We start from the raw sequence: 18172 nt of genomic DNA on the forward strand, positions 1-18172 counted from the left end.
CAATCTGAAATGACAAATAATGAGTATTTGAACGAGATTACATTTTACTGTATCTTATGAAAACAGAACGTCATTTATACTGTACCTTGTCATTTATACTGTACCTTGTCATTTATACTGTACCTTGTCATTTATACTGTACCTTGTCATTTATACTGTACCTTGTCATTTATACTGTACCTTGTCATTTATACTGTACCTTGTCATTTATACTGTACCTTATCATTTATACTGTACCTTGTCATTTATACTGTACCTTGTCATTTATACTGTACCTTGTCATTTATACTGTACCTTGTCATTTATACTGTACCTTGTCATTTATACTGTACCTTATCATTTATACTGTACCTTGTCATTTATACTGTACCTTGTCATTTATACTGTACCTTATCATTTATACTGTACCTTGTCATTTATACTGTACCTTGTCATTTATACTGTACCTTGTCATTTATACTGTACCTTGTCATTTATACTGTACCTTGTCATTTATACTGTACCTTGTCATTTATACTGTACCTTGTCATTTATACTGTACCTTGTCATTTATACTGTACCTTGTCATTTATACTGTACCTTGTCATTTATACTGTACCTTGTCATTTATACTGTACCTTGTCATTTATACTGTACCTTGTCATTTATACTGTACCTTGTCATTTATACTGTACCTTGTCATTTATACTGTACCTTGTCATTTATACTGTACCTTGTCATTTATACTGTACCTTGTCATTTATATGTACCTTGTCATTTATACTGTACCTTGTCATTTATACTGTACCTTATTCGGCTAAAAAAATATATAATTTGAATATTTCATCATATTTTATTGAAATATACATATAAATATACATCTTAAAGCAGAAAGTTTTTCATTCGGTAAATTCTGTACTTTGTTGAATATTTCATCACTTTTTTTCATTGAAAAAAAAAGGTTTTTGAAGGATACTTAAATTACAAGGCTTTAATTCACTGCCAAAGTGTTTCACATATTCCAAACCAAGAGCAGGAGGTCTAGATATCATAATAAGATATTATTTTTAAATCTGAATGTGTGAAATGGTTGAAAAGTTCTAGATTGACAGATGATGTGGATTGTTATAAATATTCTTTATAAAAGTTCACCACAATCAACCCACAACCAGTCAGACTGATGACAGTTAAACCGTAAAAGGTACATTCCAGAGATACACTTGGTGTAATTAATATTTATTTAGCTGCAACATTGAGCATTTGCTTCAACCTTGGCTTTAGTCTTAGTAGATCACAAAATGTACAGTTAATTTCCATAGAAAACAAAACACAAAGTCAGTCTGTAAACAACTTTCAGCTTAATGTGTCAAAAAATAGCTGTCAGAGTATACCATGTCTCGGACTATTCGCACTCGGTTATTTTGCACCGACTGTCATTGGCATTACCGGTTGCCGTGAACAGACGACTCAACTGATGTAAATTCTGGCCGGGTAGCCTAGACCTATGAAATAAATTTACATTCCATAGAGGCAAGCATATTCAAGCTATATGGTGAAGAACATGATTTCAATTTCACATGATGACATACTTTTAAGAAGAAATTTCATCAGCTGTAAATGATAATTTGATTGCATTACATAACTATTTTATTTTTGTTGACCTCTCATGGAGGCTGACATCTTGGAAAACAGCTCCATCTATTCATTTTTATTTCGTACCCAAAACATTTCATATCTTGAATTAACCGCTAAAATACTATAATATATGAATATTTAGCAGAGAAAAAGTAAATATAGTTGAAAACAAGATTTGGTATGGGATTCTCTCAACAAATATCATTTTAAAAATAACTGGTTACGTTATGTAATAAACTCTCAAAGCCAGTTTGTCCTTTTTGGGTACGATTTATATTAAAATGGCGGAAGGTGAGTGCTTGAACGAAAGCCTAATACTGTAATAGCATTTATGATTATTGATGGCATAAGGCTGACTCTGATGAATTTGATTTTATGATATGTAGGTGCAGAGTCGTGCCCAAAATGTTTTGACTGCGAGGATCTGCCTATCGGTAGTGAATTCGACCTCAGTTGCTATTTATCAATTTGTCGTTTCTATGCAAGTTCGTAACCACTTTCCCCCTCTCTCTTCACTTGACATTTTTTACCTGATCCATCGCATGGCAGTAACTTTCAGTATTACATTATATGATAATGTTCATAGTACACTTAATATACAACATGCTACATTATCACTGGAATATAAAAGTGGTAAATAAATGATCATATATTTTCATATTTTGCCATTTGGTTATGATATCGGTATTCGGACAATGGCACTTGGTGCTTTGTTAGTAAACTGTTAATTCAAGAAAATATGACTCTATCTATTAGCTTAACAGATGAGTTAAAAGGCTAGTTTTCTAGGGGAGGGAGGGAGGGCCCAAAAGATATGTACCAGTTTCACGAAAGATAGGGAACCCTCTCACTTTCAGGGGTAGTACCTCTCATCTCTTTTACAGATGTAACATTAAATGTTATTAGACTTATTGGCCAAATCTAGCTAGTACTGGACTTAAAGCATTGGTTCTTTACGTGACATCATTGGCTAGGTTTATGACGATCAAATAGCTCGACCAAGCTGTAAATGGGTAGGGATCACTGGGAAGATCAAAGCCAAGAGGTTTCTCCCAAGGACCAGCTGGTAGAAAGGATTCTTTGTGAACCCAAGTTGTTTTCCTTTGAAAGTAAGCTTACTGTTGTTTGTTTCTTTCTTAAAATTTTGTAAATTCTTTGAATTTGTCTTCAGAACAAGTGCCAGAAGAAGGTATGGCCAGGAATTATGAACAGGAGTTAACAGAGTTGAAGGAAGAATTTGAAAAGTTACAGGAACATTTATCAAACGTAGAAGTGAGATACCAGACTGAGATACAAGAGACTAATAAACAGAAGGAGAATGATTTCGCTGTACAGTTGATGAATGTGGTCACTAATTTATTTGGGCGTAGTCAGTATAGGTAAGGCCAATCTTGATAAAATCTGATAACAATTTATTGATCTTCCATCAAGTTTTCTTCCACTGTCCTGTTCTTAATAATGATTAAGTTAATTAAGGGTTAACCCTTTGTAGATTATAAGTATTATGAATTTCTTTATTAGGTCCAAAAAGATTTATATGATGCCGTTATGATCTTCTTTGATTTAGTTCATTGCATATTAGCATCACAATTATTGTAAACATAACTTTAACCCTGTGCCAGTGCCTTATATTGAATAGTAACTGGTTACTCTTCAATCACCCTAATCTCTTTGTGGATGAGGGTAAGACAGTGAAAGACTATGTAAGATCCAGTCTTTAGTTTTCTTCCACAAGATGACTAGATCCAGCTAGATAAGCAGTCAATCTATAATATAAAATAAAAAAACAACAATCATTATATGTATCAGTCTTGAAATTATGAAATGTAGAATTTTTCTTTATAATTGAGGACTCATTCAATACAAAGTTCCTTGTCAGAATAGCTTTTCCTAGTCTTTTTGAGTCTGCACTAACGAGCAAAGTATGGGAGTTCACTGTACAGTATCTAGAAGTTCTTAGATCTTGTTCCTATTCTAATATTTCAGTGATTTAAAGATATTACTAGAGAATGGAAATGAATTATGTGTTCACAAATTAGTTTTATTATCCCGCAGTAACGATTGGGATGTTCCAGATTTAGACGAAGTCGATGTTCTAGATCTTAAAGGTAAGGGAAATTATTTGTTTTATTAAAGTTTTTGAATTTTGACTTCATTTGTTTAAATGGAATAAATGGTACTGGATAACTGGATAACAAGCTGTTATTGGATATTGAATAAGTCATCTTTCCTCATTATTCTAGTTGACCCAGCTGTAAATGGGTACTGGATAAGTCATCTTTCCTCATTATTCTAGTTGACCAAGCTGTAAATGGGTACTGGATAGTCATTACATGCTGATCCCATTTTCATAACTGATATGATTTAACCAAATTAAATGAGATTATGATATAAGACTAATATAAATGTATTTTCTGATGTTTTTTGTACTGTTGCTAGGTATTAAATATGATGTAGCATATTCCATGTTAAAATGGGTCTACACGGATCAAATAGAGTTTGAAGAAAATAAAGAGAATCTAGTTGAAATGTTAAAACTATCAACAAAATTTAAATTAGAACCATTACAAATCAGGTAGAGTAGACTTAGTTTTTTTTTTAAATTTTTTTTTCTACTTTAACTATTGAATTTCAAAACTGTTTAAATATTTCAATTGATGGTTTAATATGAATGTGAATATTGTTTGTTTTATCAGCTAAATGACAAAGGTGTATCTGGCTGGTTTCCCACAATTGTAAAAGAAAAATAGTATTCTTTCAAAAAAAAAAAATCCATTTTATTCGTTGAAAATTTGATACGAATTAAAATAGCATTTCTATAAATAACTGGAACTACATATATCTTACTGAAAATTGGAATGATGAAGATAGAAGCCATAAATGGCCCTGATACACATGAAATGCGCGTTACAACCTCTTTAATTGAGATTAATTTGTTTGTATTTGATAGGTGTCAGAATTTTATGATAGAAATAGTCAACGTTGATAATTGTAATACATTTTATCAGGCTGCCAGTGAAACATCGGCAGAATTATTGAAAGATTATTGTCAGGAATTCCTCTCTAAACATCAGGTGGGTACCGGAATTATTTTTATTTTCGGGAGTAATAGTTGTGTTTTCTTAAGCCTGTTTTTAGTTACTGTAATGGTGTGGGCACATGAACAGTCTTGGTCGCTGATTTGTGTCGCTGACTCGATTCTTAAGTAAAATATCACTTGTGTCTCCGCTTCCAAGACAAGATTATCATGTCACCGACAGGATTTATAATATTAAACCAGTTTGATAATTGTCTCCAATAGTTATATAGTCTGCAAGAAAGAGTGTCATCATCCAATCAGATTCATTTTCCTTTCAATTACATGAATTGCACGTGATAATCGATATAGTGGAAAACAATCCTCGAGTGCCTGCAGCCGTTGGCTGACAAGACTCTAGTCAGCGACAAAAATCGTCAACAAAAACCGCTTATGTGCCCACATCATTGTTTAAAGGGGAACAAAGAGCCAGCCTTTTAACACAAGGATACTTCTTTGAGGTTCTTTTCTATCTGCTGGTTCTTTGCCATTTTTTGTTTTGCTTGCCGGAAAGTGAGGTTGGCTAGGGGTTTCTTATCATTTTACATACTTGAAAAATTGCCTGTGAACCCAGTTAATGTTTCTGTGGATCAAACTCTGGACCGTGCTGCTTTCCAAGGACCCGGAAAGGATTGGAATTGAATGAATTGTTAATAAATCAAACACCAAAACAAAGAATGGTATATACAGTGATTACGCTTCAAGAGTTACCACAACAGAATGGTTTTCCTGCGAAGGCTAAAATTACACCAGGAAAGATGTGTTTATCAGTTTGAGTTAGAGAACTGATCAAGAAGATATCTGAAACTGACCAAAGTAAATTTGAATAAAGTTGCTTACTGGATCTTACTAGAATCATACTGTAACTTGTGTTGGAATATAAGTGAAAATAATAATATGATAGTGTCGAGTGAAGCAGACTACTATACTACCTTTACTTCTGATTATGCCTTTCTTTGGACAAGATTTTTGATTGACGGAATTGTCTTTCTTGTACAGATTTTTATTCAAAACTCTTTTATCAGCGTGGAAATGATGGTTTATGATAGTATGGTTTTATCATTCTTACAAAGAAATAACATTGTTTTACATGGATAACAACTTATGTTTTCAAGGATCATTTACACCAGCTGGTCCTAGTGCCATTATCTTTATCCACAAATATATACAACTAGGTCAAGTGGGATCCTTTTGCTGGTTTTTGATCATTACCAGATTATCTTCAAAATTATACGACTATGTTTGCTGTAATAGTGTGGTCACAAGAGTTACATAATATTTTGTGTTTCTCGCTCTAACACTATTCTGAGAATTGACCACCCTCTGTCTGCAATATAAACTAACAAAATATCTGGTGATTCTGTAAGCGAATGATTAGTACCATGGAAGGCAAGAGATACATAATGTCTAAAGATTTTGGAACTAATTAACAACAGCTGATCTCAAGCTGCTGACATGTGTTATGGATACGGAATCCTCCTTAGGATTATTTAATCAGGAAAAAGAGGATTTATTAATTTGCTTACTCGTGCCGGATAAGGATAAGATGAAGATAAGACTGAATCCTTATTTTCATGCAATTACTTACTTAACTTGTTAATATTACTTTCTGCACTATTTATCTTTGTACACATTGTAAATTTCCTATTTTAAATAAAAATATCAAACCCTGAACTGTTATTTGTCTGTTTCAGGAGATATTAGATATTCATGATGACTTAGAACAAACTAATTTAACATTCCCAGAAATATACAGGTTACAAAATCAGGTTGGTGAACTTGACGAGGATAAAATAGAATCATTGATAACCGTCCAAGAATACAACGAAAGCGTCCAACTGAAAAAACCAAAAACTACATCGAAACTTCCATTTGCGTGTGTTATTTGTGGTCTTCAATTCCCTAATGAAGCAGAGTTCACTTCTCATGGTGATGTTCATACACAGTCAGAATCCTTTATTTGTAAACTTTGTGGACATAGGTTCAAAACTGATGCAGAAGTCAAACTTCATTTGATTCAACATTCTAAAAAACCAGTTGTGAAATTTGTGTGCAATATTTGTCACAAACCATTCACTGAAAAACGTTCTTTTATAAAGCATATGAGGATACACGAGGGAGTAGGGATAAAATGTGAAATTTGTAATAGAATTTTTATGAGTAAAGCTGATCTAGACCGACATCATACAGTTCACACGCAGGAGAAACCTTTTAAATGCTCATTTTGTGAGAAAAGGTTTCGCCTCAAACCTCAAATGAAAACTCATCTTGTTTTACATACTGGAGAGAAACGTTTCGAATGTGATGTTTGTGGGAAACGATTTGCCACCAGTCCTCATTTCAGACAACATATGATGCTGAATCATACCTTAGACCTACCCTTCCATTGTGAACACTGTCCTAGAGGATTTGCCATCAAGTCTCAACTCACTTATCATATGAGAAAACATACTGGAGAGAAACCTTATGTATGTGATATTTGTGGAAAATCTTTTACTGTGAGAAATTCTCTGGATAGGCATCTTCTTACTCACTCCGATTCCAGACCTCATCCGTGTCATGAATGTGGGAAAGCGTTCCGCCGTAAGAGCCAATTGAAACGTCATTCTTTGACTCACACGGACATTAGAAATTACCAATGCTCGGTTTGCGGAGATCGTTTCCGTGATAAATTCACCATGACTTCTCACATGTATACTCATACCAATCAGAAACCATACGCCTGTGATGTTTGTAGTGAGGCTTTTAGATCTGCTAGTTGTCTGAGAAAACACAAACGTAAACATGATTCTTAACAATATTACAGATATTTTGATTGAGTTTTATAATAAGTGGATATTATTTGAATTTTGGATAACTGATTGTTTTGATGCATTAAAAATTTTCACAAATTCATCAAAAAACAAAACAAAAAATTTCTCATCAGATCTGATCAGACTCAAGACTTTTGATATTGGTGGTGGGTAAAGTGTATTTGAAGATTATTTATGAGGGTCAAACATCAAAATGTTGTGTATAAGTTATAATTGGATCAAATTTTTTGCTTTGAATAAAAGTTTATGAATTTTGAGAGAGTTTTTGAAAGATGATCAGAATTTCTTCTTGTTTTTTCTTTGTTATCTTGGTTGCATGGTTGAACCATTCTGTAAATGGGGCAGAAATTGAAACATCAGAATTTGTGGTTGAGATAAAAGACATAATATTTGTTTCACCAGTTAATAGTGATCACCTTCAACTTGGAATAAGCTCCATCAGCTGGTTGAGCAAATATTAATGTTACTGTAACCCTAAAAGACATAAAGTTTATAAACGCAGTTGTATACCATGGTGGCTCAGAATAGCAAGCAGACTCTAATAGCTCATTTGAATTGTCGTCTGCGATTAGGTTAAAATCTCAGGTCATGAAGGTGATTTTTCACTACTGGCAAAACTGGTTTCAGTGCTAACTTAAACAAATCACTGCTTTCACTAGCACAATACAGTTATAGAACATTGCTTAAATTGGCATTATTTCCAATTGACATAAACCACTTGATGTATAACACTGTGTTCAACAAAACAGCCAAAAGTAGAACATTTTAAATTGTTTAAGTCTAGCATATAAATAATCATATATTAGTAAAATAAACAAAAAACAAAAAATATACAGAATTTATTTTTCAAATGAATATTTACAAAACTCAACTTAATTGTTGAAAGATATCACACTAGTTAGATCTCTATTTCAAACCCTTCATAATGAATATAATAATGTAATACAAGTTAGCAGATAGACAATATCAACTTGTTAGAAAGATAGCATCAGGTGTCCCAAAAGATTTAGTATGCCTTAAACTCAAGTGACTTCATCCACATAATAATGGATGTTTGAAATTAACATTATTTCTTATTTCCAGTGATTAATTTATTTTTGGCCTCCTCTTGACGAATAATATTTCCTTCTGTTAACATCAACTTTCTTCTTCGTATGTGATTCATTTTTAAAACAAACGATTCGGAATTATACCATCCATATTTATTATAGTTCTCTTTAACAAACGGTGGACAGTCGGCATGGAAACAGTCCGAATCAGAACGTTGGAATAGAAATGGTTTGACAGGATATTGTGATTTAAAAGATTCTTTATAAATAATTGGAAGATCTTCGTGGAGTTCATCCTCATTTACTACAGAATATTCAATGTCTTCCATCTTCTCATTTATTACTGGAATTTCACAAATCTTAGAAAAATAGTATGTATACTCTGAACACTGCTTGTACCAGTGCCTGCTGTTGAATAGTCACTTGTTATCTTTCAACCACCCTAATCACTATATTTTGAAGGTTTTTCTTCCCTTCAGTTTTCATCTGATGACGACACTTCCACTTTTGTTTTTGTTATTTCTGTTTATTTCTAGATATTTGACAATCACACATTCACTTGCAACTTTCTAGGGTTTAAGAAGAGATTAATCCAATTCAGAAGAATATATTTTAATTTGATTAAGTTCCCTTTTCCAAATATCGATTCAAACTTTCTAATCCTACATCCATACAATTTTTTCTTAAATATATCTGTAGATATCTGCTTCTTGTGATTGAAATATCAAAACGACTTTCTCCCAATATTTGAGGTGTAGCTTTATGTACTGTTTAACACTAGTTTAATCTATGACTATTTAACCCTGTAATATTCAGATATTATATTCAGTAGTTGTAAAAGATTAAATTTTACTGGTTTACAAATACTTTTATCTCAGTCGGGGTTAAAGAGAGAAGTTTTCAAGGATTGAAGTTTGTGTTTTCACTTTTTTTTTTTATTCTGAAATGTTTATAAATGCACTAAGCAAATTGCAATTGTTTCCAATAAGAACAGTATTGTGGATATAGTGCTCCTTTCATTAACATACAGAAATCTTTATCAAGGCTGATGAACTAAATAATAGCTGGCATTATACCACAAAGTACACATTCACTTTAACTATGATATAACTGTCATAAACAATACTAGTTTTATCTATGATGTTTACACAGCTTAAAGATCTGATTCACACCTTAAATACTGGTAGATTTTTTATTTGTTTGCATCACATTGAGTCCACAATGAGTTGCTCTGGATCTTACTTCAATATTTATTCCTAATGACACTGTGTGGATGCTTCAATATTTAGCTACATGATATCAAAAGTTTCAAGTTCTATCCCTGTATGACTATGTGGTATTCTGTATTGCTAAAGTCTTAAGATAATAACTTTTATCAGCCATTCTCCATGCCACATTGACCATATAAAAAAGTGCTCATAGTACATAGATCTAGGTGACCAAAGGTGGCATTATTTTACAAATTTACAAACCATAATAGTACTATCAAGTTAAAGTGGGGATCATGTAAATTATGGAAATTTGTCCTTTTGACTTGATCTTTTTTTGTGCTTAAATCATAACATTCATTTTTAGGAATCAATGTATGCTATTTGTTTATAGGAACACTAGACATCACCTGAGTATATTCTAGAAGGTTTTATACGCCATCTTTTAAAATTTGTTTTCTGAAGAGTACAAGTTGTTCTCCTAGCCATGGTAGACTTTCTCTGCTCTGATTTTGTGTCAAATTCGTGTTGGATTTAAGTTTGTAAAAGTATCCCACCCTAATACACCAATGTCAATATATATAATAGAAGTATTTAAGTAAAGTGAATGAAAAGCTAATTATGTGTAAAACCAAATGAGTGAGGTATATGATAAAAGTTTTGTCTATTTGTGTTAATAAAAGATCATATATCCTACCAAGCCCTCAATAACCCATGTTGACACTCTAATATGATTATTGATATGTTACCATTGGTTACAGTATTATTGACAGTTCGTTCTTTTTTTTCTATTGAGTATTTATTATATTGATAATTCAATCAAATTCTTAAAGAGACTCCCCCATATAGAATTTGAAAGATATATTTTCAAGAAACTCTCCCATAAAGATATTGGCGAACAATCCTTATAAAGACAGCTTTTAAGGAGGAAAAATAGTAAAAGAAGAAGCTTCTAGTCGTTCAATATCCTAAGGCCCTGTTTGCTAGAGGTTATGCAGCATTAAAATCACTTGACAGGTGAAAATTGAAAAGGAGTATGCAACAGTCTTGGCATTGCTCATCTTTTGCCCAATCAAAAGAGAAGACATAAAACATCATTTTATGTGTAAAGTCCATTGTGATACAATATTTCATGATTTTGGTTCACAAGACAATTAATGTCAAGTTTTAAATTGTTCAGATTTTATTCTGTTTAACTTTATTGTTTATATATATATTGTTATAATTAATATTTGAAAATAAATCTTTTGGAACAACAAAATCTGACTTTTGAATTCTGTATGTGTTTCAGGAGGAATTTCCTGATCTCTATGACGATGATTCCAATGATATGGTTATAAATTTTGAAGATTTGGAAAACAATCAAGACTGTCCAGTCGTCAAGAAGGTTCGGAAAAAAAAACGAATTCTCAAAAATTATCTGGAAGGGAATGAAGAAGATGGATACCAAATTTGTATAATTTGTCGAAAATCACTCCACGACCCTGAGGAGTTTAAACTACATGCACACAAGAGTTTATCGGTTGATATTCATGATTGTGTTATTTGTGGACAGCGATCGTTACCAGTGTCGAAAGTTCGGAAATGTTACATGACATCTGGAGAGTGTAATATCATATGTCGAGTTTGTTTACGAATAGATATCATTAGAAACACGGTCGTTGATAGTTGTAAATTGCCGTATATTTGTGGAATGTGTAAAAAGGAGTTCTCATGTAAGGGTCATCTAAAAGATCATATCCACCAGCATACAGGACTAAAACCCTACCAATGTGAATTATGTGGGCGTGGTTTCACAGCCCCTCAGTCCCTTCAACGACATAAACTACATCACGCTGGACAGAAATCGTTCCGTTGTGAAGAATGCAAACGACAGTTTTTTACTGGAGCTCATCTTCGTCGACATATTCGCACTCATTCAGGAGAAAAACCCTTCCAATGTAACGAATGTGGGAAATGTTTCGCTCAAACTAACACTCTTCAGGCCCACATTCGAACTCATTCAGGAGCCAAACCCTATGTTTGTGACCAGTGTGATAAATCTTTTACTGAACGACGAAGTCTACAGAATCATAAATATAAGATTCATGGTATACCTGTTAATAAACATGTTGGATTGCTGCTAAATTAAACATTATGTTCAAGGGATAGTAAAGAGGCTTTCTGTATGTGTATCTGATACACTTTTAGTTCCCATTTGCACCAGCAAGAATTATTTCCTTGGGTAATGAGCCTTTACTTGATGTCTGATAGATCATATTGACTGTCGGTCATTTGAGCAGCCCTGTCAGTCATGACCGGCAAATAGAGCCCTGTTATGTGATTCCAGCAATTAATAAATTCATGAATAAACAATGATGTCACGATCACAAATTCTATTTGAGACAAATGAAGTTTTGGCAATAGAGAAGTCAAATTTGGTCAAAAGATTTTTTTTTAGAAAAAAGCCGTTAAAAAGGAAACTTTCTACCTGATATAATATCATTGAGATGGATCATTTCTGTTTGTATCAGAATTAAGAATATATAATCCAAGGTTTTGCAAATAACCATTCATCAATTTTAACTGCTGTATAAATCAGTACAACTGTTTAAGATATTCAGTCCCTATATTTGTGATATATGTTATTTATTTTGTTTTATTGTTATTTTAGTTAAAGTGATTGTAAAGAGGATTTCTACATTTTTTATTTCTATCACGGACAGAGATAGCATCAATTTGCACCATTTCAATCAGACATCTGTAGTTTCTGCAATTCCACTAAAACTAAGTGTTTGATGACGTCACTAATTGCGAAGGGCCTTTTGTGATAAAAACATATTTGGCAATTAGCGAGCAAACAAAACACTTATTTTTAGTGGAATTGCAGGAACCACAGACATCTGACTCAAAATTGGAATTGATGTTCCTGATACACATAAAGAGTTTAGAAAACCTCTTTACAATTCCTTTAAAGTATTGAAATGTTAATGATTCTGTATTGAAAGTTAAGATTGAAGTTATCAAAAAATGATATTATGTTTTGTTCCAGCATGACTGGTTTATTGTTTAAGTTTGTGATATTTGAATTAAATTAAAATGTTGCGAAACATTGCAATGGTCTTGTTTATATACATGAAAAGAATGTCATCCTTATTGCTGAATTCCTTTTTGCTTTTTCTTCTGATTTTTTTTTGCGAATAAAAGGACTGCATTGAACTTCACTAGAATAAGAACTATAGGGTGTGACTAGAGACAGTGGCGTTTTTAGGAATCATAAGGTGAAGGGGTCTAATGGGGTCCACAGAAATGTCAAGGGATATCACAGCCACAGGTATTAAAGATCTAAAAGTGGGGGAGTCAAAGCCCATTTATTATGTGTTATTAACATAACTATAAATAATAGAATCGTGATAAGATCATTTTCATTCGAAATATTCACAAAAAAGAAAAGCACAAACGGACCATTGATCAATGTCTCCAAGCATGCTGTAAACTAATTTTGAAATCTGGTTGTGCTTATCTTTTATTTGTGTGTATTTCAGATGAAAGTAGAAGGTTTTTGTGTTTTTGAAGATGGGATTGTATCACCTGATACAAGTGAAGATGATAATTCAACTAAAGACGGGAAGAAATCTAAATCAAAGAGAATCTCCAAAAGAAAATCAAAAATCAATAAAGCGAAATCAGTAAAACAAGGCACAGAAACACAGTCTGAACCGAATTACGTTATTTGTGAAATTTGTCGTAAATCCTTCCACACTAAAGAAGAGGTTGCCATTCATTCGTTGATTCACAATGGTGATTCGAAATCGGACAATTTGATTTGTTACGTCTGCAGGAAGGGCCAATTAAATTTGAAGAACATGAAAACGTGTAGTATGGAAAATGGTGAAAAACAATTCGTGTGTGTCGAATGTGCGAACAGCAATGAGAATAAAGCACGATTTGAAAAAATATATAAAGAACATCCATATCAGTGTGGTATTTGTAAAAACTGGTCGCTAAGAAAAAACTATTTGATTGACCATATTCGTACACATACTGGAGAGAGACCATATCAATGTGAAATTTGTGGACAAGGTTTTGCTCGAAATTCTGTATTGGTGCTGCATAGACGTAAACATACTGGTGAAAAACCCTGCGTATGTGATATTTGTAATACAAAGTTTATGAATCGAACACATCTAAATCGTCATAGATTGATTCATTCAGGACAGAAACCATTCCAATGCGTAGAATGTGGTAAATTTTTCCGACAGTCCCATCATCTTGTCAATCACATGTTGGTTCATTCCGGAGAACGAAAATGGCAATGTGACATCTGTGATAAGTCTTTTACTCTAAAACAAGGACTGGAAAAACATGTCAAAACTCATGATATGTATAGTCAAGATCGTTCCAGTTTTATATCTGATGTACCTAGTGTTTCTACTGGACGTACTAATCTATCATCTCAATCATCCAGTCAGCAACATTGTATTAGTTTTCCAATTCAACATTATACTCCTATCAATTTATCCAGTGAACATTTTCACTGATTCAATAAACCCTAGTAAGTTGAAAGTCTTCCACACATGCTTCTTTAAAATTGCCTACATATATAAGTTTCTAAAAGGGAGTCATTTTTGAAATTTTCCAGTAAAAAAGTGTCACAAAAATTACAGAAAGTATTATTAATATTATTAGTAAAAATGTGATTATATCTCTTCTATTTGTCTGAATATGATATCTTTCCCAATTCTTTACCAACATTGATGCCTTTCTCTTAAAATTCTTAAATAGATCCATTCTTGAGACCTTATTAGTGTGACCAAATTACTGTGGACAATTCACCCTATAAAGACAAAATTATTATGATTTAATTACATTGTGACTGAAAAACAGTGACCATTTGGCCTACTGAATAATGAATGACCTCTTCAAATTTAAGGTGATCAAATTATCGTTGCTCTTCTTTGAAGTAGAGTATATCATTAATTTCTTTCATTTTCTCTTTCCAGGTTAGAAGATCAAAGAGAAAATCAAAGACAAGAGAAGAATCAGATGCTGATGAAAGTTTGATCAATGCTGATGATTTGGATCTAGATATCGAGCAGGAACAATCCGACTTGAGCTTGAACACACCTGAGATTTATCCTTACATCTGTAACGTGTGTCGTAAAGCCATTCACGAACCTTCAGATGAGCCTGCACATAGCGTATTACACGCGGAGTGTTTGTATAGATCATGCGCACACTGTGGTGAAAAATCAGAAACTAGTAAATCTGAAGTCAGCAAGAAACGATTCTTTAGATACCAGCATCCTGTATCCCAGGAATTGAGCTATTTCTGTAAATCGTGCGCCAATAAAAAAGAGGTTGTGGGATCATTAATCCAGTGTAAAAATCGACTGACAGATTTTACGTGTGGACGTTGTTCCTATCATTCTCAGAATCGAAGTCATGTATTGGATCATATTAATACTCATACTGGAGTTAAACCACACGTCTGTGATTTCTGTGGAATTGGATTCAGTCATACTGTATCGTTGATGTCGCACCGGTTGATTCATACAGGAGAAAAACCTCATCAATGTGGCGATTGCGGACGAGAGTTTCGACGAAAATTTCATCTAAATCGACATCGGTTAATCCACAATGGTGGGAAACCCTTTCAATGTATGCATTGTGGGTTATTTTTCAGGCAATCCAACACGTTAAAATTTCATATTCAAACCCACACAGGTGTGAAACCACATTCGTGTAATTTGTGCGATCGACAATTCTGTGACAGACGTTCGTTACGAAAACATAAAGAGAGTCATCACGATCAGTTACGAGCTGATGATTCGTCCAATATAACAACTGTTAATGTTATGATTAGTGATATACCAGTGGTATATGAAGAGATGAATATTGTTAACACTGAACTTACTGGACTACCTACTGAATAATTACAAATACTCTTAGCAACTGGACCAAGGGGTGTTACTTGTGCAAATAAAACCTCATGATTGATTGTTGATTTAGAAAATTTAATAAATATAAATAAAAATTTGATTTTATTATAATTTAAAGGCCAGATCATTGCCATGTGCTATATTTTAGTCAAAGTGAAAGTTCATGTAAGGTATTTAATTCTGCGAAGAGCTATATATAGCTATAGAAGAATTCTAACGAACATTTCCATCAGCAGAGTATTCTTTCTGCCCCTGTATTGCTGATTTAAATATAAAAGAATTTTGTATTCATAAAATTTAATCAACAAAGTAACACAATAAATTTAACAGAATATAAATATTTATAATTGTATTTATAATTATTAGAGGTCAATTGATAGTAGAGCTAAAGCCTACATAAATAATATCATAAGATGTAACCTGTGTTAAACTCAAAAGCTTTCCATCCTTAAGGCCCCCAAGACATGAGAACAAAAACTGCTTTTCACACTTCAGTAGGAACGCCAGCTGAAATAGGTCAGTTGTCTGAAGATATCTACTTGTCCAACTTCCATAGGGAAGTAGGCTGAAATAGGTCAGTTGTCTGAAGATCGCTTGTTGTCCAACTTCAATAAGGAAGTAGGCTAAATTGGTCAGTTAAATGAAGATCACTGGCTGAAATTGGTACGTTGTCTGAAGATAGCACAGCATGAAAATCTGTAAACAACATGTTTCAGGTTCTGTGTTCTGTTTTAATATTTCCAGTTCAACTTATATGATGATTAGATGTCATCCAAGTGAAGATTTAAATGTTTATTGAGATGGGCACTTTGAGAAAACTGTTTTTCACAAAACTGACACTTATAACTTCGTTTATTCTCATGTATTTTAACGTGGCGATGTCTGTCACTAAGGGAGATAAATCTTTTAGAACAATATTCGCACTCGTAGGGTTTCTCACCTGTATGAATTCTCTGATGGTCTCTCTTGTTGACTAGCTGAGCAAATGATTGATTACAGTATTCACATTTATAGGGCCGTTCTCCTGTATGAATTCTTAAATGCACATCCAAATTTCCTTTTGAGGAAAACAATTTTTTACAATGCTCACATGGGAACTTGTTGAGACCGGCGTGACGTCGCTGATGTGCCTTCAACCCGTGCTTAAAACTAAAAGAGATATTACACATCTCACATTTAAAAGGTTTCAGTTTTTTATGCACGGTGTCGATATGCTGCACGAGTTCGTATGGCTTCTTGTATCCTTTATCACATTGGGGGCATTTATGGCGTTTGACGTGATATAAACGTTTATGAGTAGACAACTCTTCGATGGTTTCAAATATCTTTTCACAAACATTACATTTATTTGGTTTAACCTCTGTTACAGTGGAATCGTGGTCTGTAGCTTGAGGGGAGGAGGCAGGAGTTTGGTCCGCTACCAACAACTCTGTGAGTTTCAGGGGTTTTACATCATTTTCTACTTCTAATGTTTCGTCTACCACCTGGAATAATAAACAATGCTTCTAAATATTCAACAATATATAAGAGATTTAATACATCACTTTCTCAAAAAGAAGCCAAAAACATTTAAGGGCCTCTGCGAAAGCAACTAAAAATGGAAAAGGTGTGAATCCATGCTCGCAGTATTTTCAAAAAGCATTTGAAGTTTGGAAGACCACTTTGTAATCAAAAGTTTAGTTGGTAACTTGGTTTACATAATTATATATCAATACCAACTAAGATCTATTGATATATCAATACCAACTAAGATCTATTGATATATCAATACCAACTAAGATCTATTGATACATCAATACCAACTAAGATCTATTGATATATCAATACCAACTAAGATTTATTGATATATCAATACCAACTAAGATCTATTGATATATCAATACCAACTAAGATCTATTGATATATCAATACCAACTAAGATCTATTGATATATCAATACCAACTAAGATCTATTGATATATCAATACCAACTAAGATCTATTGATATATCAATACCAACTAAGATCTATTGATATATCAATACCAACTAAGATCTATTGATATATCAATACCAACTAAGATTTATTGATACATCAATACCAACTAAGATCTATTGATACATCAATACCAACTAAGATCTATTGATATATCAATACCAACTAAGATCTATTGATATATCAATACCAACTAAGATCTATTGATATATCAAATGACAGCCCTTACTTTATCACCAGAACCCTAAAAAGCCTTCTACCCATAGAGCAGTAAATAAAGAACTATACCTGATTGACATCATATTCAAAAGCTTCAATTTCTATCAAAGCTGGTAGATAGTCTTCTGCTATTTTACACCTGAAAATTACACAAAAATACTGTAGGGCCGACATCAGAAACCCTGGGGGTCGAACATGACAAGCATAGATAAGTTACCTATTTGGAAAAACGCTGGACACCTTGTGTGGTAGACAATGCAGATTTCTAAAAGATTACAAGCACACTCACCTATAGTTAC

At 33.0% G+C, this 18172-nt stretch overlaps 3 protein-coding genes across 3 annotated transcripts in view; 2 read left to right on the plus strand and 1 right to left on the minus strand.

The window, feature by feature from the left end:
- LOTGIDRAFT_214550 (hypothetical protein) overlaps nucleotides 1-1633 on the minus strand; it is a gene marked incomplete at its 3' end in the record, with an annotated part of 7218 nt that extends 5585 nt beyond the window's left edge. The window contains exon 1 of the mRNA XM_009054506.1: nucleotides 1569-1633. The remainder of the gene's footprint in view (nucleotides 1-1568) is intronic.
- A 262-nt stretch (nucleotides 1634-1895) lies between these two features.
- On the plus strand, nucleotides 1896-6996 carry LOTGIDRAFT_159792 (hypothetical protein; the record flags this gene model as incomplete). The annotated part of the gene is made up of 6 exons (XM_009054507.1): nucleotides 1896-1905; nucleotides 2786-2993; nucleotides 3601-3722; nucleotides 4054-4189; nucleotides 4565-4688; nucleotides 6385-6996. Coding segments are annotated over 6 exons (1212 nt in total), but the record flags the coding sequence as incomplete, so codon positions are not given.
- Nucleotides 6997-7128: 132 nt separating this feature from the next.
- Nucleotides 7129-16804, plus strand: LOTGIDRAFT_206312 (hypothetical protein; the record flags this gene model as incomplete). Its single annotated transcript, XM_009054508.1, has 4 exons — nucleotides 7129-7335; nucleotides 11466-11820; nucleotides 13706-14106; nucleotides 15175-16804. The coding sequence occupies 4 exons, from the start codon at nucleotides 7129-7131 to the stop codon at nucleotides 15673-15675; spliced, it is 1464 nt and encodes a 487-aa protein (XP_009052756.1). The 3' UTR covers nucleotides 15676-16804.
- Nucleotides 16805-18172: the final 1368 nt, after the last annotated feature.

Source organism: Lottia gigantea (assembly GCF_000327385.1).
Source record: "Lottia gigantea unplaced genomic scaffold LOTGIsca_22, whole genome shotgun sequence".
NCBI lineage: Eukaryota > Metazoa > Mollusca > Gastropoda > Lottiidae > Lottia > Lottia gigantea.